We start from the raw sequence: 19,101 nt of genomic DNA on the forward strand, positions 1-19,101 counted from the left end.
CCAAAAGAAAAGCCAAGCACAGGAGCAGGTCAGGACAAGGATACAGGAGAGGAACCAGAGCCAGCAATAAAAGGCAAGAGGCACACAGTGACCTCTGTGGGACCTGACTCACCTTGACATTTACTACCACTGTGTTCTTACAGCAGCAATTTGTCATTCACTTAAGCACTTTGTTCAACTAAGGCACTGGGAGAAAGGCAACAGAATCAGTAAATCCAAGCACCAGCTGGATTTAAGCCACAACACAAAAGAGATTTGAAATCAGTAATTTCCTTATGGGGGAGTGCAGATACTCACTTGTCTATACAGCATCAGAGCTGAATTGCCTGGATGATCAGAAAGCAAAAAAATGCTTTTAGGATCACTTTTTCATCTACTGGAATCTAAACTGATAAAAAAGGTCAAATCAGATTATTAGAACTGTGTGTGTTTTAGGAAATACCACTGAATATAGATTCAGGAGACTGGTTTTTTAATATTTATTTAGTAAAACTTACTATACAAACAAAAGGTTATCACAACAGTGGAATATGCAGGGTTATAGTTTCTCCTTCAAGCTGCTTCTCTGCTTCAGTAAAAACACATATATAGATTTACAATTATTTCCCTTTAAACACTGGGATTCATATATTAAAACATACCTGGTAAAATAAGCTTAAAATAATTTCACATTGCTTGGAAAAAGATTTGAGTAATTTACTCTTACCAGAGTGCCATTGTTGCACAGTATTCAAAAAAATGAACGACCACTAAAATATAGAGTAAAACATTTAAAAGTACATTTATTTCAAATGTGGGCAAAATATCAATATAAAAGAAAATAGAGTATAAGAAATAAAAATAAAGTACAAAACATTTTCATCTTCGACATCCATAATTTAATAGATAACAAGCCCTTTTATTTTTACATCCAAATTACACTTTTGGCTGAAGTACCATAATTTATTTTAAAATGCTAAAAAATGGGCTCATCATGATACCTAAAGTGGGCTCTTTTAAAATGGTAGTATAATACAAAACATAGTAAATTATGTTTCAGCATAATAAAATTACACATCCTAAAAAAGATGCAGTTTATTTTTGCTTTCCTGCTTTAAACTGCTCATCATCCCTAGGAAAACAGCTGGAAAACAGCATCCACAGGAAGTTCTAGTTGCTTTGTACAATGGCTGAACAGCTAGATATAATGCTCCAAGGATTCTGGAGCAGTAAGGCATTTTACTATCCATCAAGTAAATTTATATGTAAGCATGTTAAGGAAGAACAATTGTAAGAAATGACAGCAAAATACAAATTCTATTTAAAAAATGCATAAAGACACAGAGGCCTTACTGGTCCCTCCACTGCATTTATCAAACAGGGTCTATAATCTTCAGAAAAAGCTGTTTTCCTCATCTGAAAGTACCTTGTGCCAAATATTTCCCTTAGTGGCAAGTTCTTTTCCCATTGCCTAATATTCTACTATTTACTAATTTATTTTACTATTTACTAATACTTACTACTCCTTTGTGACTACCCTGCCTTCCTTCTCCTTTGAAGTATTCCCCATCAAAAGTCAATTCCATGTTGAATTTAAGCTACTTTCCTGGGTGTTAAACTACCCTCCTACCAAGTAAGCATAACATATCCTAAAAAAATACAATTAATTATTCCTAATTAAGAAAAAACTTTTAGTAAACCATTCTCCCCTAAGCAGCAGAATGTCTTTACACAAAAAGGATATGATTCATAATCCAGTGTTTGAGTAAGCACTCCAGTCAGGACAAACTCAGCATTGTGGACATCTGGAAATATCAAAATTCATACAGTTCACACAGAAATTCTGCCTCATTCTGCAGGTGTCTCACACCTGACACTGCACCTGGCACTGTTACTAAATACAGCATTTCTTGGGGCTCTACACTAAAGTGAAAATAACTGAAGTGAAAACCCCTAACTCACAAGATGAATACTGAGATGGTGCCCTGGTTTCAGTTAATTTTCTTCTTAGTAGCTGGTACAGTCCTGTGCTTTGAATTAGGATGAGAATAATGCTGGTAACACACTGATGTTTCAGTTGTTGCTAAATTCAAAAATTTATGGTGATCTGCCTATAAAATAACTATTAGATATATCCAGCTAACAGCTGGCTTGGACTTCTCCATGGTTTGCAGGACAGTCCATGTATTCCTCTATTACTACCTGAAAGCTTCAAAAGATCTCTATATCTGTATAACAATAGTAGCAATAATAACAACTGGGAAATAGAAAAAAAAATCCAAGTAACAGTTATACTGTTCAATCACAAAAAACACTTATACCTACCTATGCCTCGTGCGAAATATTCTCGACATAAATGAAGGTCATTTTCACAGGAAATCAAGATTATCTCTGGCAAACTCTAAAGGAAAGAAAGTAATGGTTAGCTCAGAAGAACATGGTAAGGCATTATAAATAAATTTTGGAAAGCAACACTCAACACACTTTGTTCTGCTTATGCTCCATGAGTTTTCGAAAGGAAGGTTGTTTGGATAATACTTTTCCTCCTGCACACTCCACAATGGCTTTCATGGTGGAAAGACTGGGACAAATTCCAGGTGTAATGTAAAAATATTTTCCCTAAAGAGAGAAAAGGAAGAACAAGAAAAAGCATTATTATGCTATTTGATTTCTGTAACACATGAAGTTTTAATGTCATGTCAGACTTTTATACAACAGGGCAGGCTTTGTAAGCTGGGGTTGGGCTTATGGACACAGATTCATCAGTTGATGAGTTGTCCTTAATTACTGCTGATGTTTCCCCTGGAGGGGTAAATGTACAATTTTGATGAATTTGAATAGTTCAGGTGTGTCTATTTCCACACCTGCAAAGTAACAACTGCAGCTTGGTAAGACACATAAGAACAATGCTCCTCACTTCTTTGAGCACAGGGACATCTCAAGTGTTATAAAAGAACATTTACCTTTTAATTAACACCCAATTTATTACTTCCTGACAAAAATTATTCTACTACTTGACTGAGATAGGTGACCAAATCACAAAGTAGATTATCTCTGTTTATCAGCCAGGAATAAAAACCAGAAAACACCTTGCTATTTAATCTGCAAAACTGAGAGCAAAATGTAGCATTTAGACATAATAGAAGACATAAATTCCTCTTCATTACAGGTAGAAAAAATACCTGTTTTAGGTGGTTCACCTCCATAAACAGGTGTAATTCAGTTAGGCTGAAGAATCTTTAGCAACTCAGATCTCCAGATACCTCTCTGCATTGTAATGTAATTTTAACCAGAGGCACAAAAACATCTCCCACCATCCTAGCAAACAGCCTGGTGGAAATGCAGCCTCCAAGGAGATTCACACTAGAACTCCCTGAGGCTGAAGGGCAAACTCACTCTCACACTCCCATTTTTATGGGCAAGTGCTCTGGCTACAAGGCTGGTGTAAAAAAGAAAAGAGAAAACAAAGAAAAGAAAGTCCCTCCCATAAATGGCTTTTTGCAAGTAATAGAGCAATGTTCTAAATTTTGGAAGGGAGCAAATATACTGAGAATGGTTAACATCTACAGGATCCAGGCATTCAGAGGGTTTACATCCACCCCAATGCTTAGGCAGAAAACAGGCATAAGGTCAAAACCAAAAATTAAAACAAATGTTTCCTGTTATATGCCAGCCTGCCCTACTGCTTTCAGCTATAAAACCTGTGGTCCCAATGCTGAAAAAATCAGGTTGAAAAACTCCCAAGTATTTAAATGCTGTGGTAAACTGCATACCTTGAACAGTGGAGCTACCTGTGCTCTCTTTAGAGACTCCTCTAAACTAAAGCAGAAAAGCACCTCAGCTTCAGCATCTCTGAGCACAAAGTTCTGCTCATCTGAAAAAGAAAGACTGATGATGTGGGACACAAAACACAGACATCCCATGGCCCAGGATGGAATCTGAGCAGAACATCCTGGTGGCAAAGTGGCTCTGAATGGCAGACACCTACTAGAATTTAACATGATTAAAACATCCCTCTTCATCAGGCTTTTCACAAAGATGACACCCAAATACTTGGAGAATTAAACTGTGTTTTACACTTGCATACCTAACAACAATCACTGTCCTATCAAGTCCCTTTTTCTAACTTATTGGAGGTACTTGCAAATTTTTATTTTTTGATTTTCTGCAAAGGAGAATGATCAAGCAAGGATCAAGTTTAAACTCAAATTACTGTGACCACTTATGGGAGGCCAGAAACTCTCTTCCAGTCCTCAAACAGCCTTAACAGAAAGAACTTTCCATCTGTTTTATTTGTCCTGCAATTTACCCAATTTTTCTTCTTTTATTAGGGATGGAACTTCAGTCTTTTATCTTTCCACTAAAGCTATGTCAAACACATTTCTAAATCAAATTTAATCCAAAATCCCTAAGTCTAAAAACTAAAACAAAAAAATTATACAGAGAACAAATTGGTCTGTCCAAGGACAATTCTGACAACTTGCTAGAGACAGTGTTAATACTCTTTCTTCCAAGGGACAAACAGGACAATTTTTGTAAACAATTGCCATATTTTCCATCATTACAGCAGGTACAAAACTGAAACCAGCCCATTAGCTATAAATCAACCTAATTTCAGTAAATAAGTAAAGTACTTCAAGTACTAGATCATAACAGTCATCCTAAATCCCCTGATTTTCTTCATCTTTAAGAGTTTTCAAATTAATCAGTTTCTCAGTTCACTGATGCTGAAATAAGCAAATTGCCTTCCTGAGATTTCTAAAAATGTTTGCTGGTTTATTAGTTAATGATCCATAGATTCAAGTCTTTACAGTGATTAGCCAGCCATTTTCTTCTTACAATTATATATGCACAAAACAATCATAAACCAAATAATCACCCTTTCAGGAAGGGTGAATTAAAAAATAATGCAGCCATGAGTAAAAATCTACAAAACGGCTACCCAAGAAAGAAATGCAATACTTAACAATATCCAGCCATTTAATCACCCCAACACTAACTTTTTAAGTGTGTTTTTCTTTCATTTAAGGGGAAAAAACTGTATTAAAACAAATGAAAACTAAATGAAACAAAATATTCTGCTGAAAGAGAACCTGATTAAAAAAAAAAATCACATAACTCTTGTGACAGCTTTGCTTAACCATACTAAGACAACCTTCTAACTGAAGTGGAATACAAACTAGCTGCTAATATCATTATTTAAAAAACTTTGCAAATTATTCTTCAAGAGGTGTGAATGATGACAATCGGACTTGCTGTAGAATTAAAATTTCTCCTTTCAAAAGCTGAACTCCTTAGAAAAATGTAAAAAACACTGAAGTCAGAAGACAAAACAACAAAATGTATTTAAATATGTCAATCAACATTTATTTTACTGTAGGAATTGACACTAATTTAACTTACCAACAAATTTCTGGCATTTGAAACACTCTTCTAACCACTCTGGAGTTACTATGTGCTTGACTACAGAAATTGCTGTCAGGAACTTGACAGTTCGAGTCACTTTACTGGCAATGAGATGGGTGCACTTCTGGGCAGAGTCTGCTACTTCACCTCCAAGGATATACAGTTTCTGAAAATTGTACAAAACACAAACCAGAATGGAATAGTTGTTAAAAAATAGAGGGGAAAAAGGAAACTAAATATTAGATCATCACATCAAATAAAACTAAGCTCCTAATGAAATTGTAAATGTAGATTATTTAGTGTTAGTGATTCCTTTACTCAAGCTGATTAATTTAGACAGAATTTACAGCCACTGAATATCCAGGTATTTCCAGACATAAATATCACCTGTCAAGATTGAAAACAATTTCCCACTTCTGCAGTTTTTTGATTTTGGGTTGTGTTTTTTTAAAGCAAAGAACTAACTGTAAGACACAAATTAATTTTTTTTTTCAGTGAAACAGGATATTAAATTTAAAGTAAGCAACAGTAAGAATATATAATAATTCTGCTCTCTTCTAGGGAAGGTGTAGTACACACTGTAGCTACAGCAAACTTAAATTTTGCTAGGCTTTTCTTTAAAGAGAAAAGCATCTCATGAAAAACACATATTCCACATGCATTTCTGATAATACTGAGCAACTATTCCCTTTTCCATGGTAAAGGCACCAAACTCAAACTAGCTCCTCACAGTTGCTACCTTATCAATTAAGCCAGTCATTATCTGAAGGAATGAGTGACACAATGAATGAGCTGGTGAGGCACATCAGATTACCACAGGTGTTAGAGATAAAGAGTGCTCCCCTCATAAAAATTTCAAGGATGAAAAAATATTTGGACAGCTTTAGTAACCATGCACCCTGGATTTCTGATTAAGACAATCAGTTTGCACAAATAAATAAAACCCACACCAATATCTCTAAGTATAAATATTTAACAGACTAGGGTTTTTATTGCATGAATGATTAGGAGTCCCAAAGCAAGAAGGCTTGAGGGTTAGTTAGGTTAGAAGGCCTAAGAGGTCTCTGTGCACTCCACTGCTCTGATAATGATGAGCACACAGGACAGACAGGGACAGTGCTTTTAGCTCTATTTTACCATGCTCTGATGGGTTGCATAAAGATGACCCATGAAAGTATTATTTAATGACACTGAACCTCTCCAGTATTTACTTCCTTCCTGGTAATAAACACCCTGTGAACAGGACATTGCACTCTGAAAGGCAAAGGCTGCTTTTCTATGTTCACCTCAAGCACTCACATCCATGAATGCAGACCTGGCAAGATTTCCACTGTCATGTGGAAGGGACCCTTTGGCCATACACGTACAAAGATTACTCCTCCATCTCAGTAAGATGAGGAGTACCCAGCCCCATTTAAGTATACAGACTCTGCAGAGTTTTGATAGCATCAGTGCTGACAGGTTTACATTCAACTTCACAAGCTTTGAGGCTGAAGTTGATTTTTTTTAATTTGTGAGCCATGTGAGCCATAGCTGTTACCAAAACAGATTGTCTAATATAATTAACCTGGAACCAACAGGACAGAAACAAGAAGTTGATACTGGAACTTTATGGGATACATTGAAAAACATTTTATGTCCTAAAATATTCAGTATCAAGCTTCAAATGCACACACTGCAAGGGAAAAAAGACCTCTGAAGCTGAACCACTTTAAAAACAAGTATAGGTGTAATAAAGAAAATATTTTATATTTTTGAGGACATCAAAGTGTGTATTTCTAAGAAACATAGTAACTCAAACTAGGCCTTAGTTACTTCTTATTATCTGAATGTTATAAATAATATACATTTAAGTTTTAGCAGAGCTTTATTAAGGAACAGAACAAAACCTCCACAGGAACATACCCCACACCTGCCATCAGCTTTGCCATCAGCTGTCTTTGAAGCATTTGGTACTACAGACAGCAACCCCACTAGAAGAATCCTGGGTCTTATCCAGTACAACTATCACTCTTTTTCTCACCTAAATTTGGTCATGAAATTTTCTATTTAAAAACAAATGTGGAAAGGGCTTTCTTGCCTTTTAAAGCAGTCCTACAGAAAGAAAAAGCAAGTAGCACAGTAGTGTAAAGTAGTTAACTAAAGGAGAACAGCTACCAAATAAAAATCATTTCACATAAACCTACCCTAACGTCGGCTGGTAAGTACTGGTTTTTATCCACTAGGTACATGCTTATCAAGTCTTAGCAAAAATTCAACATCCATTGTTTCAATGTAGTTCACAAGAGATAAGCCTGAAAGTCACCTTAATGTACTGTTGCACTTGCATAGGTTCAAATCCTGTGAAGAGCACCATTGGTGTCAGCTCAGGGGTGAGTTTCTTAGTAGGTGGCGGCAGGTCTTCAATCCTACAGAATATGGGAAATACAGCAGAATGTGGCATTTGGGCCCAAGGCTCTGCAGAACTGTCATTTTGAAATTAGACATGCACACTTTTGCAAGTTTCACCAATGGACTCACCCAGATGACTGAGAATTAGGCACAACTTTTTCTGAAAAAAACCCCACCATACAGAAAACACTACATATTCTCCTCTTTCTGCACTCCCACAACTTCACTCTCTTAAATTATTGTTTTATTCCTGCCAGCTGAGGAACTGGCAAATCCAAAGGCCACTGAGAGTTATTTCACTGAGCAGGGCACAGGATGGTGCAGGCTGATGTGCAGCTGACCCTTCTGAGGAACAATCAATAAACAGGCATTGACTGCTCACTGTTCTTACCTTGCTCTTTTGGAAGACGGCTGAAGACTGGCTTCATTCTGCTTTGGTTTCAAAGGCAACCTCACACCCTGAAATCACACCAGTTCCATGTTTAGATCTGCATTTAACAGGGAAAATGACTTCTATCCTGAATTACTCACAAATGAAAATTACACCATGCTGAATACGTGGGGCACCTACTACTGACACAATGAGCCCAACGGCAAAGCTGAGATTCAGCCAAAGCTTCTCCACAAATGTGGGCAACCCTGAAAGCGCACACTAAATAAAATATTGTGGGACTTTTTTCCTTTAAATAACACTGCTAATTATCAATGGAAAAGCCAATGATTTAAATGAGAAAGAGACTGAAAAGCCTGTCCATTTGTTAAGCACATGAAGACTACAATATTCTTCCTGGTGCTAAATTTAATGGAACGGTAATATCCCAGAAAATAATTCTGTTTTAAACTCAAGTTTCCTAACTACATAAACAGAACTGGATAGGAAGTGCCACCTCCCCACCACCAGATCAGCCTCCAGAGCATGTGCCTAGGGGTGATCAAATGTAGCTTTTTAGGCTCTCCTTGGTCTGAGTAACTTGAAACCAGAGCTCCCAGGTGGAGGAGTGTGTGACATCTATTTCTTTTAACCTTCAATACCTGAAATTTCATGAAGAATGCTAAGAGGCACATGACCAGAAAGACAGGCAGCAATGTACCAGCCTTGCTGTGAGAATGTTCCTTTGGGAGGAACAAGCCACAGGGGTTTGTTCCCTGCTCTCAGGCCAGGCATTTTTATGCTAGTCAGCCCACAGCATGAGCAGCTGGAAAGAAAAGTGCACATATTCACATTTTGATAGACATTTCAACTATGAAAATGCAAGAGGTAGATGGCAGCAACAGCATCTGACAAGACAGCTGTCCTCAGAAGAGGACCCCAAACCCCAAGACAAATAGAAATGCCTCCTGTGAAGGAGTGAACTCCCTGACAATTCCACATACCCAGCATTTTCTATTACCAAACCATACTCCTCTGTGGGCACCCAGAGGGCAGCTGGATGATATTGTCTCCAGAAGCTCTTTTCAATATAAATCACAAAACTCCCACCTCACATGGGCCAGAAGGGTCCCCATATAAATACAGAAGGGAAGGTATTAAATTACCCACCCAACCCCTGAGGTCTCCATTTGCTACATAAGACAAAACTTGGACAAAAACCTGGTGTGACTAATGCACACAAAAAATGTATCCAGTTTTAAGATGAGCTCAACTGCTAAGTGGATGCAAAGGGTGGTGGTGAGAAAACCAAAACTGAGTTAGTTAAAAGCTATTTTAAATCTTAATAATGCTCACTGAATCTTCTCAAGGACTTTTTTCTTTTATAACAGAATGTTTTCCATCTTCAGGAAAATATGAAGACCATGAATTTTTAAAAGCATTTAGTTTTCTAAATGAGAGTTTCCTACAGGCCCATGAAACAAATCCACAAGGGTCTCTAAGAAGAATGTTTCAAACTTAGGGTCAGGAAAACAGCAGTGCCTATTGCTAGAGCTGAAAGGTATTCAAGCCACAGTGCCCAGAATCCCCATTTAAAACATTGCTGCAAATTACATTTTGAGAGTTTTAGACTCTTCTTTTCTGAAGAGTCTAAAAGTGACTGAGATACAAGTGATCCAAACACAAGAGGTGAGGCAAAACGTTTTTGTGCAATATAAAATGTTAACTGAGAATCACATGTAGTACAAATTTACCTACATCAAGACATACTGTGAAAAATTATCAAGTATAAATCTGAAATGGGAAGAAAATTTACAATACAAAAACATGAGATAAGTGTAAGAGCTAACAGGGAAACTGCAGCTTAATATGCAGAAAACTTACATTTTGCACAGTTCACAGCAAATACCATTCATGACAAAAATTTAGTTCTCTTGTATGTTTTTCAATGTACAATTTTTCATTGTTCATTCCCATTGATGTTTCAGGGTTATCAACTACACTTTTTAGCATGTATGGCATATTTTTAAATATTAAAATACATGGTATATATGCCCATGGTTTTAGTTCTTAGTATATATCAGGGAGATGATATGAAGTAGCAGCACCCTTAACTTACATTATGTATCATACTAAAAATTCAGTCAATATTCTAACAAACTTCTTACTGATTTTGGGTGTTCTGTCTTAAAAACCCTTATGTGGTCTCATCTACATAGTGTTAGGCACTGATTTAAGAAGTACTAAGGTCTGATGTAGAAACTGAAGAGTGAAATATCTAGCCTAAGGTGTGTCAACAGTAACTAAATTTTGTATATCCTACTAAAATTCCTTAATTCTGCAAAAAGATTATTTCTCAGATTCCCCAAAATAAAATAGAACATTAGCAAGAAGCACAGGCAAGGAGTGATCTTATCAAAACAGCTGTATTTATACAATAATTCAACGTACCATTAGAAGTTCTGGTGACACCTTTAATGGGACTCTCCAAGCATCTAGGGAATGGAGAAGAGAACAAAAATGACACCAAGTCACCAAAGTGCCAAGTTATTTATACCAGAGGAAACATGTTCCTGCTGATGAACAGGCACATAAAAATGCTGCAGAACAGAGGGTTTTGTGACTCTCACCCAGCAGGTTGAGCACCAGGTGCTGGCTGGGGGAGAGCGGGTCCTGGAGGTTGAAGACGGTGTAGCGGCTGTGCTGGATCTGCCGCAGCGCCTCGAAGTTGCCCAGCAGGATGTCACAGAGCCACTGCGCGTTCACGCACGGGATCCGCCACTCCTTGGCCTTCTCGTACTTCAGCCCGCTGGCCCTTGGTGGGCAGACAAGGAGAAAGAGAATTTGTATTGCAAATACAAAATATAGCAATTTTTAATAATAAACCTAAAATATCAGTGGTTTTTATTGGTCTATTCTTTGTTTTAACTGTGATAGGAGATACTCCAAAAAATGCTTTTGTTTTACTTGTCAGAACAAGCCAGTCAGAAGAGAACTTTTGCTGCAAATGGAAACTTTAGACCTGGATTTAAATTTTCCCTCCTCCAATTATTAAAAAGAGGTATTTTATTTATGGATGATCTAAGAGCATCACTTAGCAATATTATAAAACAGGAAAGTTAGAAATTACTTCTGGTTTGCCTGTGTTCAGAGGCCAAATTTATCACTTAATATGTGCTGTAATTTAGTTCAAGAAACAACACCACTAAGTTTATTGTTATCAAACTGCAGAACTGATTACAATTAACAATCTTATAACAAGCCACATGTAGCACCTCACTGTGGTGGTGTTTGAGGGTACCCAGGAGGAGAGAAGAGATGAGATTCTTGACTCCATGTTTCAGAAGGCTGATTTATTATTTTATGATATATATTATATTAAAAGAAAATGATATATTAAAACTGTACTAAAGAAAGGAGACATCAGAAAGCTAGAAAGGAATGAATAATAAAATCTCGTGACAGACTCAGAGAGTCCAACACAAATGGCTGTCATTGGCCATTAATTAAAAACAATTCACATGCAACCAATCAAAGGTACATCTGTTGGTAAACCATCTCCAGACCACATTCCACAGCCATCAGACAGTTATTGTTTACATTTCTTTTCTGAGGCTTCTCAGGAGAAAAATCCTAGTGAAAGGATTTTCATAAAATATGTCAGTGACACCTCACATGTTCAGAGAGGCACTGCCTGGGAAGAGGCTGCTGAGAAGCAAGGACTGTAAAGCAGGGACTGTGGAGTGCAGCACTTACTCTTTACAGATGAGAACTGTATTGCTGCGACACAGGTAGCCCGTGTATTTGGCACCTGCTAGGTAGGCCATGAGCTTGAGGTCATCTCTGTCACTGTCAACAAATCCTGTCACAGAGATTATCTGCAGGCAGAAAGACAGTTTGAAGGAACTGAACATTGATGGCACTTACAAAACACTGCCATGAAAAATATGTTTCCATGACTAACTTTTTACATTACAATGAAATGCACAGCATGGTGTATAAAGCACTCAAAGCATGGTTTGTAGGATACAAACAGTACAATTAAAAAGTGATTTGTTTATACATAAACACTTCAGGCTTCTGATTCAGGGAGAATAATTTTCATTCTTCTGGTCAGCTTTTTCTTATTTACAGAGACCACAGCATTATTATGGAAGAGCTCAGAGCTAATTTTTTTTTACATGTCTGCCATCTTCCTTCTACTACTATTTACAGAGGCACACACAAAAAAATGCTTACACTTACTTGCTCTACTCTAAAAATCTGAAAATTGTGCTTTACTCTGCAATGAAGCCAAATAAACTGTGCCAGCTGATCATAGGTGGTGAACTGTAATTCAACATCTTCCATTATTATCTTTAATCCTGACAGGTTTTTGTTTTTGCCATTCTCACCTTTTCATTAGGGAAAGGCAACAGTACTTCTGTTTCAAACTGCGTTTATTACATTGCATATTACATTTACTACTCACCACTGAGTAGACACACATGTTGTTATACTCTGATTTTCCCAAATGTGTGGGGTTTTTTTATGTCAGTCAGGACAGGCTATTAGCAAGGCCATCATCCCATATGTCTGCATCCAGCACAAAGAAATCCAGTGCCAAGACATACTTTGGCACCTTGGTTTATACTGCATAGTACATTCCAAGATGCCTCTCAATGAACTGGAGTTTTCCAATTCCACAAAATTCCACTTTCACAGCTCCTCATTGCACAGGCAATGAAACTGTGACCTCCTATCCTCTGATCAGCAGCACAGGCTTCCTTTTTAGGTATTTGCTAAGCACAGACTAAGAAAAACTCTCAAAAATCCTCTCCAAATCCTGGGTTATGGTAAGGAAGCACATGCTGTTCGATGTGCTGCTGCTCTGCTGCTATAAACCGTGCAGCCTGGATTACTGCAACCTTGCTGTAAGTCAATCTTTGCCCCTCAGTGTCTGAGAGTAACTCACAAAGGCAGGTGTTACTCCTCACCACTCTGAACTCAGGGAGACTTGCAAAGCACTGACAAACACCTGGCAGCAGCACCACATCAACACAGCACCTTAGGATTAACAGAAGCTTTTATTCCAAGGCAAAAAAAAATGTGTAAAGCACTTTCTAGCTCTGTTTTAATACTGCTCATGGAATGAAGCAAGCAATGAAGCAAGCATTCTTTCAAAGTAAGCTTTTCCTTCTTACATGTTGAGAGCATGGCTTTCCTCCTGGTGGAAATGCCACTGGAAAATGAAGGGCTCGATGAGGTGGGACCATCTTCTTCTTCTTCAAGATTGCATTCAGCCAGTGTGCTGTAATACATCTCTTCCTTTCTCTTAAAGCCTAGGAATACAGGCACAAACAGCTTTTAAAACCCAAAATACATGTTTATTTCTTTATACTTTTTCAACAAATCAAAACTTAGATTTTAATTGTTTTCTCTACATTTTAGACTCCTCTCTTTCTCACAGCATCTTCCTTAGTGCTCTCTGGAACAAGTCTACTACATGCACTATGAAAGTTTGTACCCCAAAAAAACCACAAATCATAACAAAAAACAATGAGAAACTTGAAATTTGCTGTCTGAGCCTGAAGCACACAGTGCAAAGGCCTTCCTTTCCAGTGCTAAAATGAAAGCATGCACCCAGCAGGTTCCCAGCTGGCTCACCTGAGCATACATGTTACTGACTTGGCTTTCACAGAGAAGGTGAGTGCATCTGCTCGTGAGGGTTGGGTCCACTGTCCCACCGTGTGCTTGGATGATCTGGTAAGAGAGCAAGTGCACAACTTCTAGGATATAACTATTTTTACATTACATTAAGAAACAAAAAGTCTGAAATGAAAGTCCACCCTTTAGGACACTGCCACCATTAGCACCACTTCACTGAAGAGTTACCCCCCAAAACTAGGTTTGTTATCTAGCTTTAGAACAATTTTGAAAACAAAAAAGAAAATTAAATATGCGGCTTTTCACTGAACAAAAAGTCTATTTTTTAGAAGAAATGGAAAAAAATAAACAAAATAAAGATATATAAACAAAAATAAACCTTCTCATGTTTTTTATTTTTTGTAGTATAACTATTAAACAATTTTTCATGAACTATTCAATTCTATCTCAGCAATAAACACAAGTGCTGTTAAAAATGTCAACAGCTTACTTGATTATGCAAAATTGTAGGGAAAATTCAACTATAAAATCCATCAGAGGTTTCTGAAGAACATCAAAGTCCTCTTATTTAGGAAAGGATACAATCAGATTTTTCTGAAAAATAGAAGTTGGCAAAAAAATAGAAACACTCTATTCTTCCATCTTATTCACTCAGGTGGATACCTCACAGGCTACTAAATGCCAAAATTATATGCAAAAAAGAATGGTTTTATACAATCAAGTTAAAGCTAGACAGCGATGCTATATTACATTTGCTGTACTACAGCTGCCTGATTAAAGCATAAATAAGTGGGAAATAGTTAAGGCTGCAACTTATTTAGACCATGTTCTGATTGAAGACTTAATTCAACCAGGCTGCACACCTAAAGTATCTTTATTACTTTTTCTGGTCAGCAGCAGTTGAATAATTCTTTTTTAGTTTGTAACAGAAGAATTACACAAAAGGATGCCTAAAGAAGAGTGAACAGTGCTGAAGTACTTCCAATGTTTTCTTTTAGAATTTAGGGACTATGACATTATGTTATATTATATTATGCACAATCTTACCCGTTTCCAGGTCGCTAGCAGCTGTTTGTCAGACATCTGCTCTGGGTAATCAGCAATTGCAAAGACACAGCCCAGTAGGAAATACTCTTCTGGAACTGAAACAGTTTGGCACATAAAGAACAAACAATTAAATACTTAAAAGTCTGAAGAGTTTATCTCAAAATACATTCACTACACCAACCTCCTCCTATTACCAGGTTATAAACCTCTTTAGTGTACTTCCTTGGAAAAAGTAGGATCCAAAATGCCAAAGCTGAAAGCCTTTAAGGCTCAGCTCAACCCAGAGTTTGATTTTGTTAAGAGTAGATTTTTTTTCCTGGATGAAGAGGGGCTAAAGGGTCACCAGAAAGAAAACATAAGAATACTTCCTCTTTTACAGAGATCAGCCATGAACAGCCAAAACAATCAAAAAGCTTTCAGTTCTACTCTAATTCAAAGCAAGGTGTGACAACTTTCTGAAACTGAATCTTCAATAATTTACTGGTATTTCTGAAATTGTAGCTGTTTGGAAGTTTCCCCCTCCCCCTCTTCCAAAGGAAAAAAAAGTTTTTAAACAACTGTGCTATGCATTTACTAACACTGGTCTGAAAGTACAGGTTGTGTGCCTGTGGTATCAACTGTATATTTGGAAAGAGAACGTTCTCAGCACTCTCATGCTTTTCAGATTGCTGGATCATCATTAGCTATTATTTGAATAAAAGAATATTGTAAGTATTAGTATAATATTATAATAATATTATAATTATAATATTATAAGTAATATAAATATTTGCCTAAAAATCAGAAAAAACAGTTCTGAGCCAGGAGTGGCATTTCTTACAATCCCATCCTGTAAACACGGCATTACTTTTTGATTTTCTACCCCACTTCATGTCATTAGCTACTTTTTCCCAGGATCAGAAGGCAATAATTACTAACTCTCCACTGCTGGATCGTGCCCAAAAAGCGGCTGCTGCTGCAGTTGCTGCTGTTGCTGCTGGTGGTGTTGTGGCTGCTGGGCTGCAACTGGAAGCTGTAGTGCTTGAGGTGTCTGAGCTAAGTGCTGCGCTGCCTGATTCTGCATTTGCTGCTGCTGGTGCTGCTGGTGCAGTCGCTGTAAGTGCTGCTGCTGCAGTTGCTGCTGCTGATGTTGCAGCTGTTGCTGTTGCAGCTGTTGCTGTTGCAGGTTCTGCTGCTGCAGCTGTTGCAGCTGTTGCTGCTGCTGCTGCAGCTGTTGCAGCTGCTGTTGCAGCACATGCTGCTGCTGGAACTGGAGCGGCTGCGGAGGGCGGTGCAGCTGCTGCTGCGCGTGGAGCGGCTGCTGCGGGAACTGGAGCTGCTGCTGGGAGAACTGGTGCTGCTGATGGACTTGCTGCTGCTGCTGCTGCTGGGGAAACTGGTGAGGCTGCTGCTGTTGGAAAGACTGCTGGGAGATCTGGGGTGGCTGCTGCTGCTGCTGCTGGAGCTGCATAAGTTGCTGAGGTTGAAGGTGTAAAAGAGGATGGTGCTGTTGCTGCTGTGCTTGATGTGACTGCTGCAATAAATGTGTCTCTGGTGTTAGTTTCACTTGACTAAACAGCACCACATTTGGATGTCCCTGTTGGCTATGATTTACTTGTTGTTCTAAACTTTTTGTAGGTGCTGAAAGTGATTGTAATATCTAGAAAACAAAGATTATTTTTGTGACCTTTTGGTTGTCATTCGGTTTTAAAAATATTTAAAGAACTACTGGGAAAATACAATTCCTAAAAGAAAAGAACCCTACACCTAAATACCTTGTGAGCTAAACAAAATCTTTAACTGCCTAATAGCAAAATGAAACTACAGGACTTACACAAAGAGAAACGTGGAGCTGCATGGGACTCCTAATAAACAGCAATGCACATTTTAGTTAAATTTAAGATTAAAGCCCATCCCTGTATTATTAATAATTTTTCCAACAGCATTATGACTATTAACACTATATTAATAATTACATTGATCAACTGCAATATTAATTTTAAAATCCCGCTGGCCCATTAAATTCAGAGCTTAGTTCCATAGTCCTACTTTCACTTAAAAATTGCTAATGATACCTCCATTAATTAGTGCTGTTTGAAACCTTCATTAATTAGTGCTGTTTTGAACCAATTCAGGAATAATAGCTTGGTTTTTAATCTCAATACCAAAAAACAAAGAAACATTGATCTGCTGAGCACTAAGGGTTACTTGGGGAAAAAACCCAAAACAACCTAACCTCCCTACTTAAGAATGCTAGATTTTAGGTTTATAGAGTGCTGAAGCAATCTAGAATTTAATTTTATTTTTAAATGCATAACCCACTGTTAAGAGAAAAATCATTTCACACTAAGCAGAAACAAGTTAGGCAGTGAATTTTTATGCATCAGAAAAGGGAAAATTAAGCAAAGTTCTAATAGATTAGGATACGTTTTACATATTTATCAAAATATTTTAATATAAACTACCTATTTCAAATGAGAAGGAGCAATAGGAAATTCTAGACTTGCCATTCATGAAGTCTTTTAAACATGAAATCAGCTTTGATGAATCCTGCAAAGCTTGTTTCCTTCACCCTCACTACTTCAGCACACACAGCGTCACCTTCAGCGACGTGTGTGTGCAAGAGAGGAATCAAAGCCCATCACCAGAGCACAAAGCCAATTACTGCATCCTCTCAGCCATCCATCAACTCTCCATCAGAGGTGGCTCAAGTGTTTTCACAATGCACATCAAAACATCTCAGGTGTCATCTCAACAATGCTGATGTGGTTGGTATTGCACACATGTGCAGCCATGATTATCAATGCATCACCCATCGCTCATGTCTCGGCAGCACCACAGAAGAAACATTCAATAACTAAAAGTAACACACACAAAAAATGTTTCCATGGCCCGGTGTGAGGAGCTTCTCTCCACAAGTAGCAAAAGCCAAGATTACAAAAGCTTCAAGACATGCATTTCAAAATAAATGGCTAAAACCTTCAAAAGCATTCTATGGCTATATTCAGAAATTAACTATGTATCTGTAAACACCTGATTTATGACAGATTTTGCTACTTGGCAGAAATCTGAGATTCAAACCAAACACTAACTTTCCAATAATGTTCCCTAAGACTTGCACTCATCATTCAGGGCAGAAATAAAAGAGAAGTTATAAGATGGAAAGGCAGAACAGGTATTCCTCCCTCCAGGAAGCAGATTCACAATTCTAAGATGCAGAGCCTTTCTGCACATGCTGGAGCTGGCCCAGCAGCCTCAGAGGGTGCTTGGTACAGCCCTCACACATCTCCAGCAGACTTTGGGTGAACAGAGACAAGCCAAAGCACACAAGCACCAGTGCCCTGTAGCTCTGCAAATGTTGCTGACAGAGAAATACTTCCACAGGGACACCCCTGATGTGTATTTGATGACACAGTGTCTGGGCTGAGAGGACATGGTGGCTAAATTACCCATGCTGGCCAACTGAGCAAATGGTTGGCAGCTCTGCTCAGGCTTTGCCCAGAAGTCTCAGCTCTTAAACAATTCAAGGCACTGAGAAGAGGAATCTAATCAGATTTAAAATAAAGCCTGTATTTCCATTTTGTATTCAGATGTCATATAATCAGCACAGAATCAACACTTCTGAGTGACTCCACACTGTGTGTTTAAGCACTGGCTGGAAGCCTCCGTACTACTCTGGCACCTTTCAAAGTTTACCATCAGATGAACATGAAGAAAGGCACCAATGCAATTACTCAAGTAAAAGAAATGTCTAACATTTACCAGTACCTACTTTACTCATGCTCCCTTCCCACAAACATCTAAGCATTTCAATGCTGCAGGTGCAGCATGCTCACTTGCTTTTTATTATCTTGTAGAAATACATTCAACACAAGAGCTGCAATTATTTCCACTACACAAGTGGCATAAGAAAGTGCAAGTTAGGACCTCTCCATCATATTATGCACACTATATAACAACCTAACGATGCCCAGCAGAACAATGCAGTATAGAACTGAACCTGGGAACAATCAATTCCACAATTTCATGTGTTTATGGCATAAATAATTCCTTGCACTGACTGAGAATCTAGAAGGATAGGAAACCAGGTTTCCTGAACCAGCAAAATAACTCTAAATTAAAGTTTTTCCCTCTCTTACCAAGAAGTCCTTACTGAAAATCTAAACCATGCTGTAGTTATACATAGCTTTACTCTTCCATATGTTTTTTCCAATGCATTCTGTGAACCTGCTAGAAATTAAGTTACTTATTACGGGGAAATTACGAATTTGGCTACAATTTTA

General features: G+C 37.9%; 1 protein-coding gene across 2 annotated transcripts in view; it reads right to left on the bottom strand.

Moving 5' to 3' along the window:
- Positions 1-465: 465 nt before the first annotated feature.
- PAXIP1 (PAX interacting protein 1) overlaps positions 466-19,101 on the bottom strand; it is a 31,740-nt gene continuing 13,104 nt past the window's right edge. The window contains exons 7-21 of one of the 2 annotated variants that reach the window (XM_071428578.1): positions 15,758-16,352; positions 14,840-14,934; positions 13,793-13,888; positions 13,330-13,467; positions 11,903-12,024; positions 10,777-10,961; positions 10,598-10,641; positions 8,168-8,235; positions 7,691-7,793; positions 5,383-5,551; positions 3,753-3,853; positions 2,464-2,598; positions 2,305-2,380; positions 1,720-1,784; positions 466-1,240 (exon numbers count right to left, since the gene is read on the bottom strand). In XM_071428578.1, the coding sequence (XP_071284679.1) occupies positions 1,229-1,240; positions 1,720-1,784; positions 2,305-2,380; positions 2,464-2,598; positions 3,753-3,853; positions 5,383-5,551; positions 7,691-7,793; positions 8,168-8,235; positions 10,598-10,641; positions 10,777-10,961; positions 11,903-12,024; positions 13,330-13,467; positions 13,793-13,888; positions 14,840-14,934; positions 15,758-16,352 (2,004 nt within the window). In that variant the 3' untranslated portion in view covers positions 466-1,228. Of the gene's footprint in view, positions 1,241-1,719; positions 1,785-2,304; positions 2,381-2,463; positions 2,599-3,752; positions 3,854-5,382; positions 5,552-7,690; positions 7,794-8,167; positions 8,236-10,597; positions 10,642-10,776; positions 10,962-11,902; positions 12,025-13,329; positions 13,468-13,792; positions 13,889-14,839; positions 14,935-15,757; positions 16,479-19,101 lie in introns of both variants that reach the window. The other variant, XM_071428577.1, reaches the window with a different exon arrangement.

The sequence above is a fragment of the Agelaius tricolor genome, unplaced genomic scaffold, assembly GCF_023055355.1.
Source record: "Agelaius tricolor isolate 1412-34295 unplaced genomic scaffold, bAgeTri1.0.p SCAF_6, whole genome shotgun sequence".
Taxonomy (NCBI): domain Eukaryota; kingdom Metazoa; phylum Chordata; class Aves; order Passeriformes; family Icteridae; genus Agelaius; species Agelaius tricolor.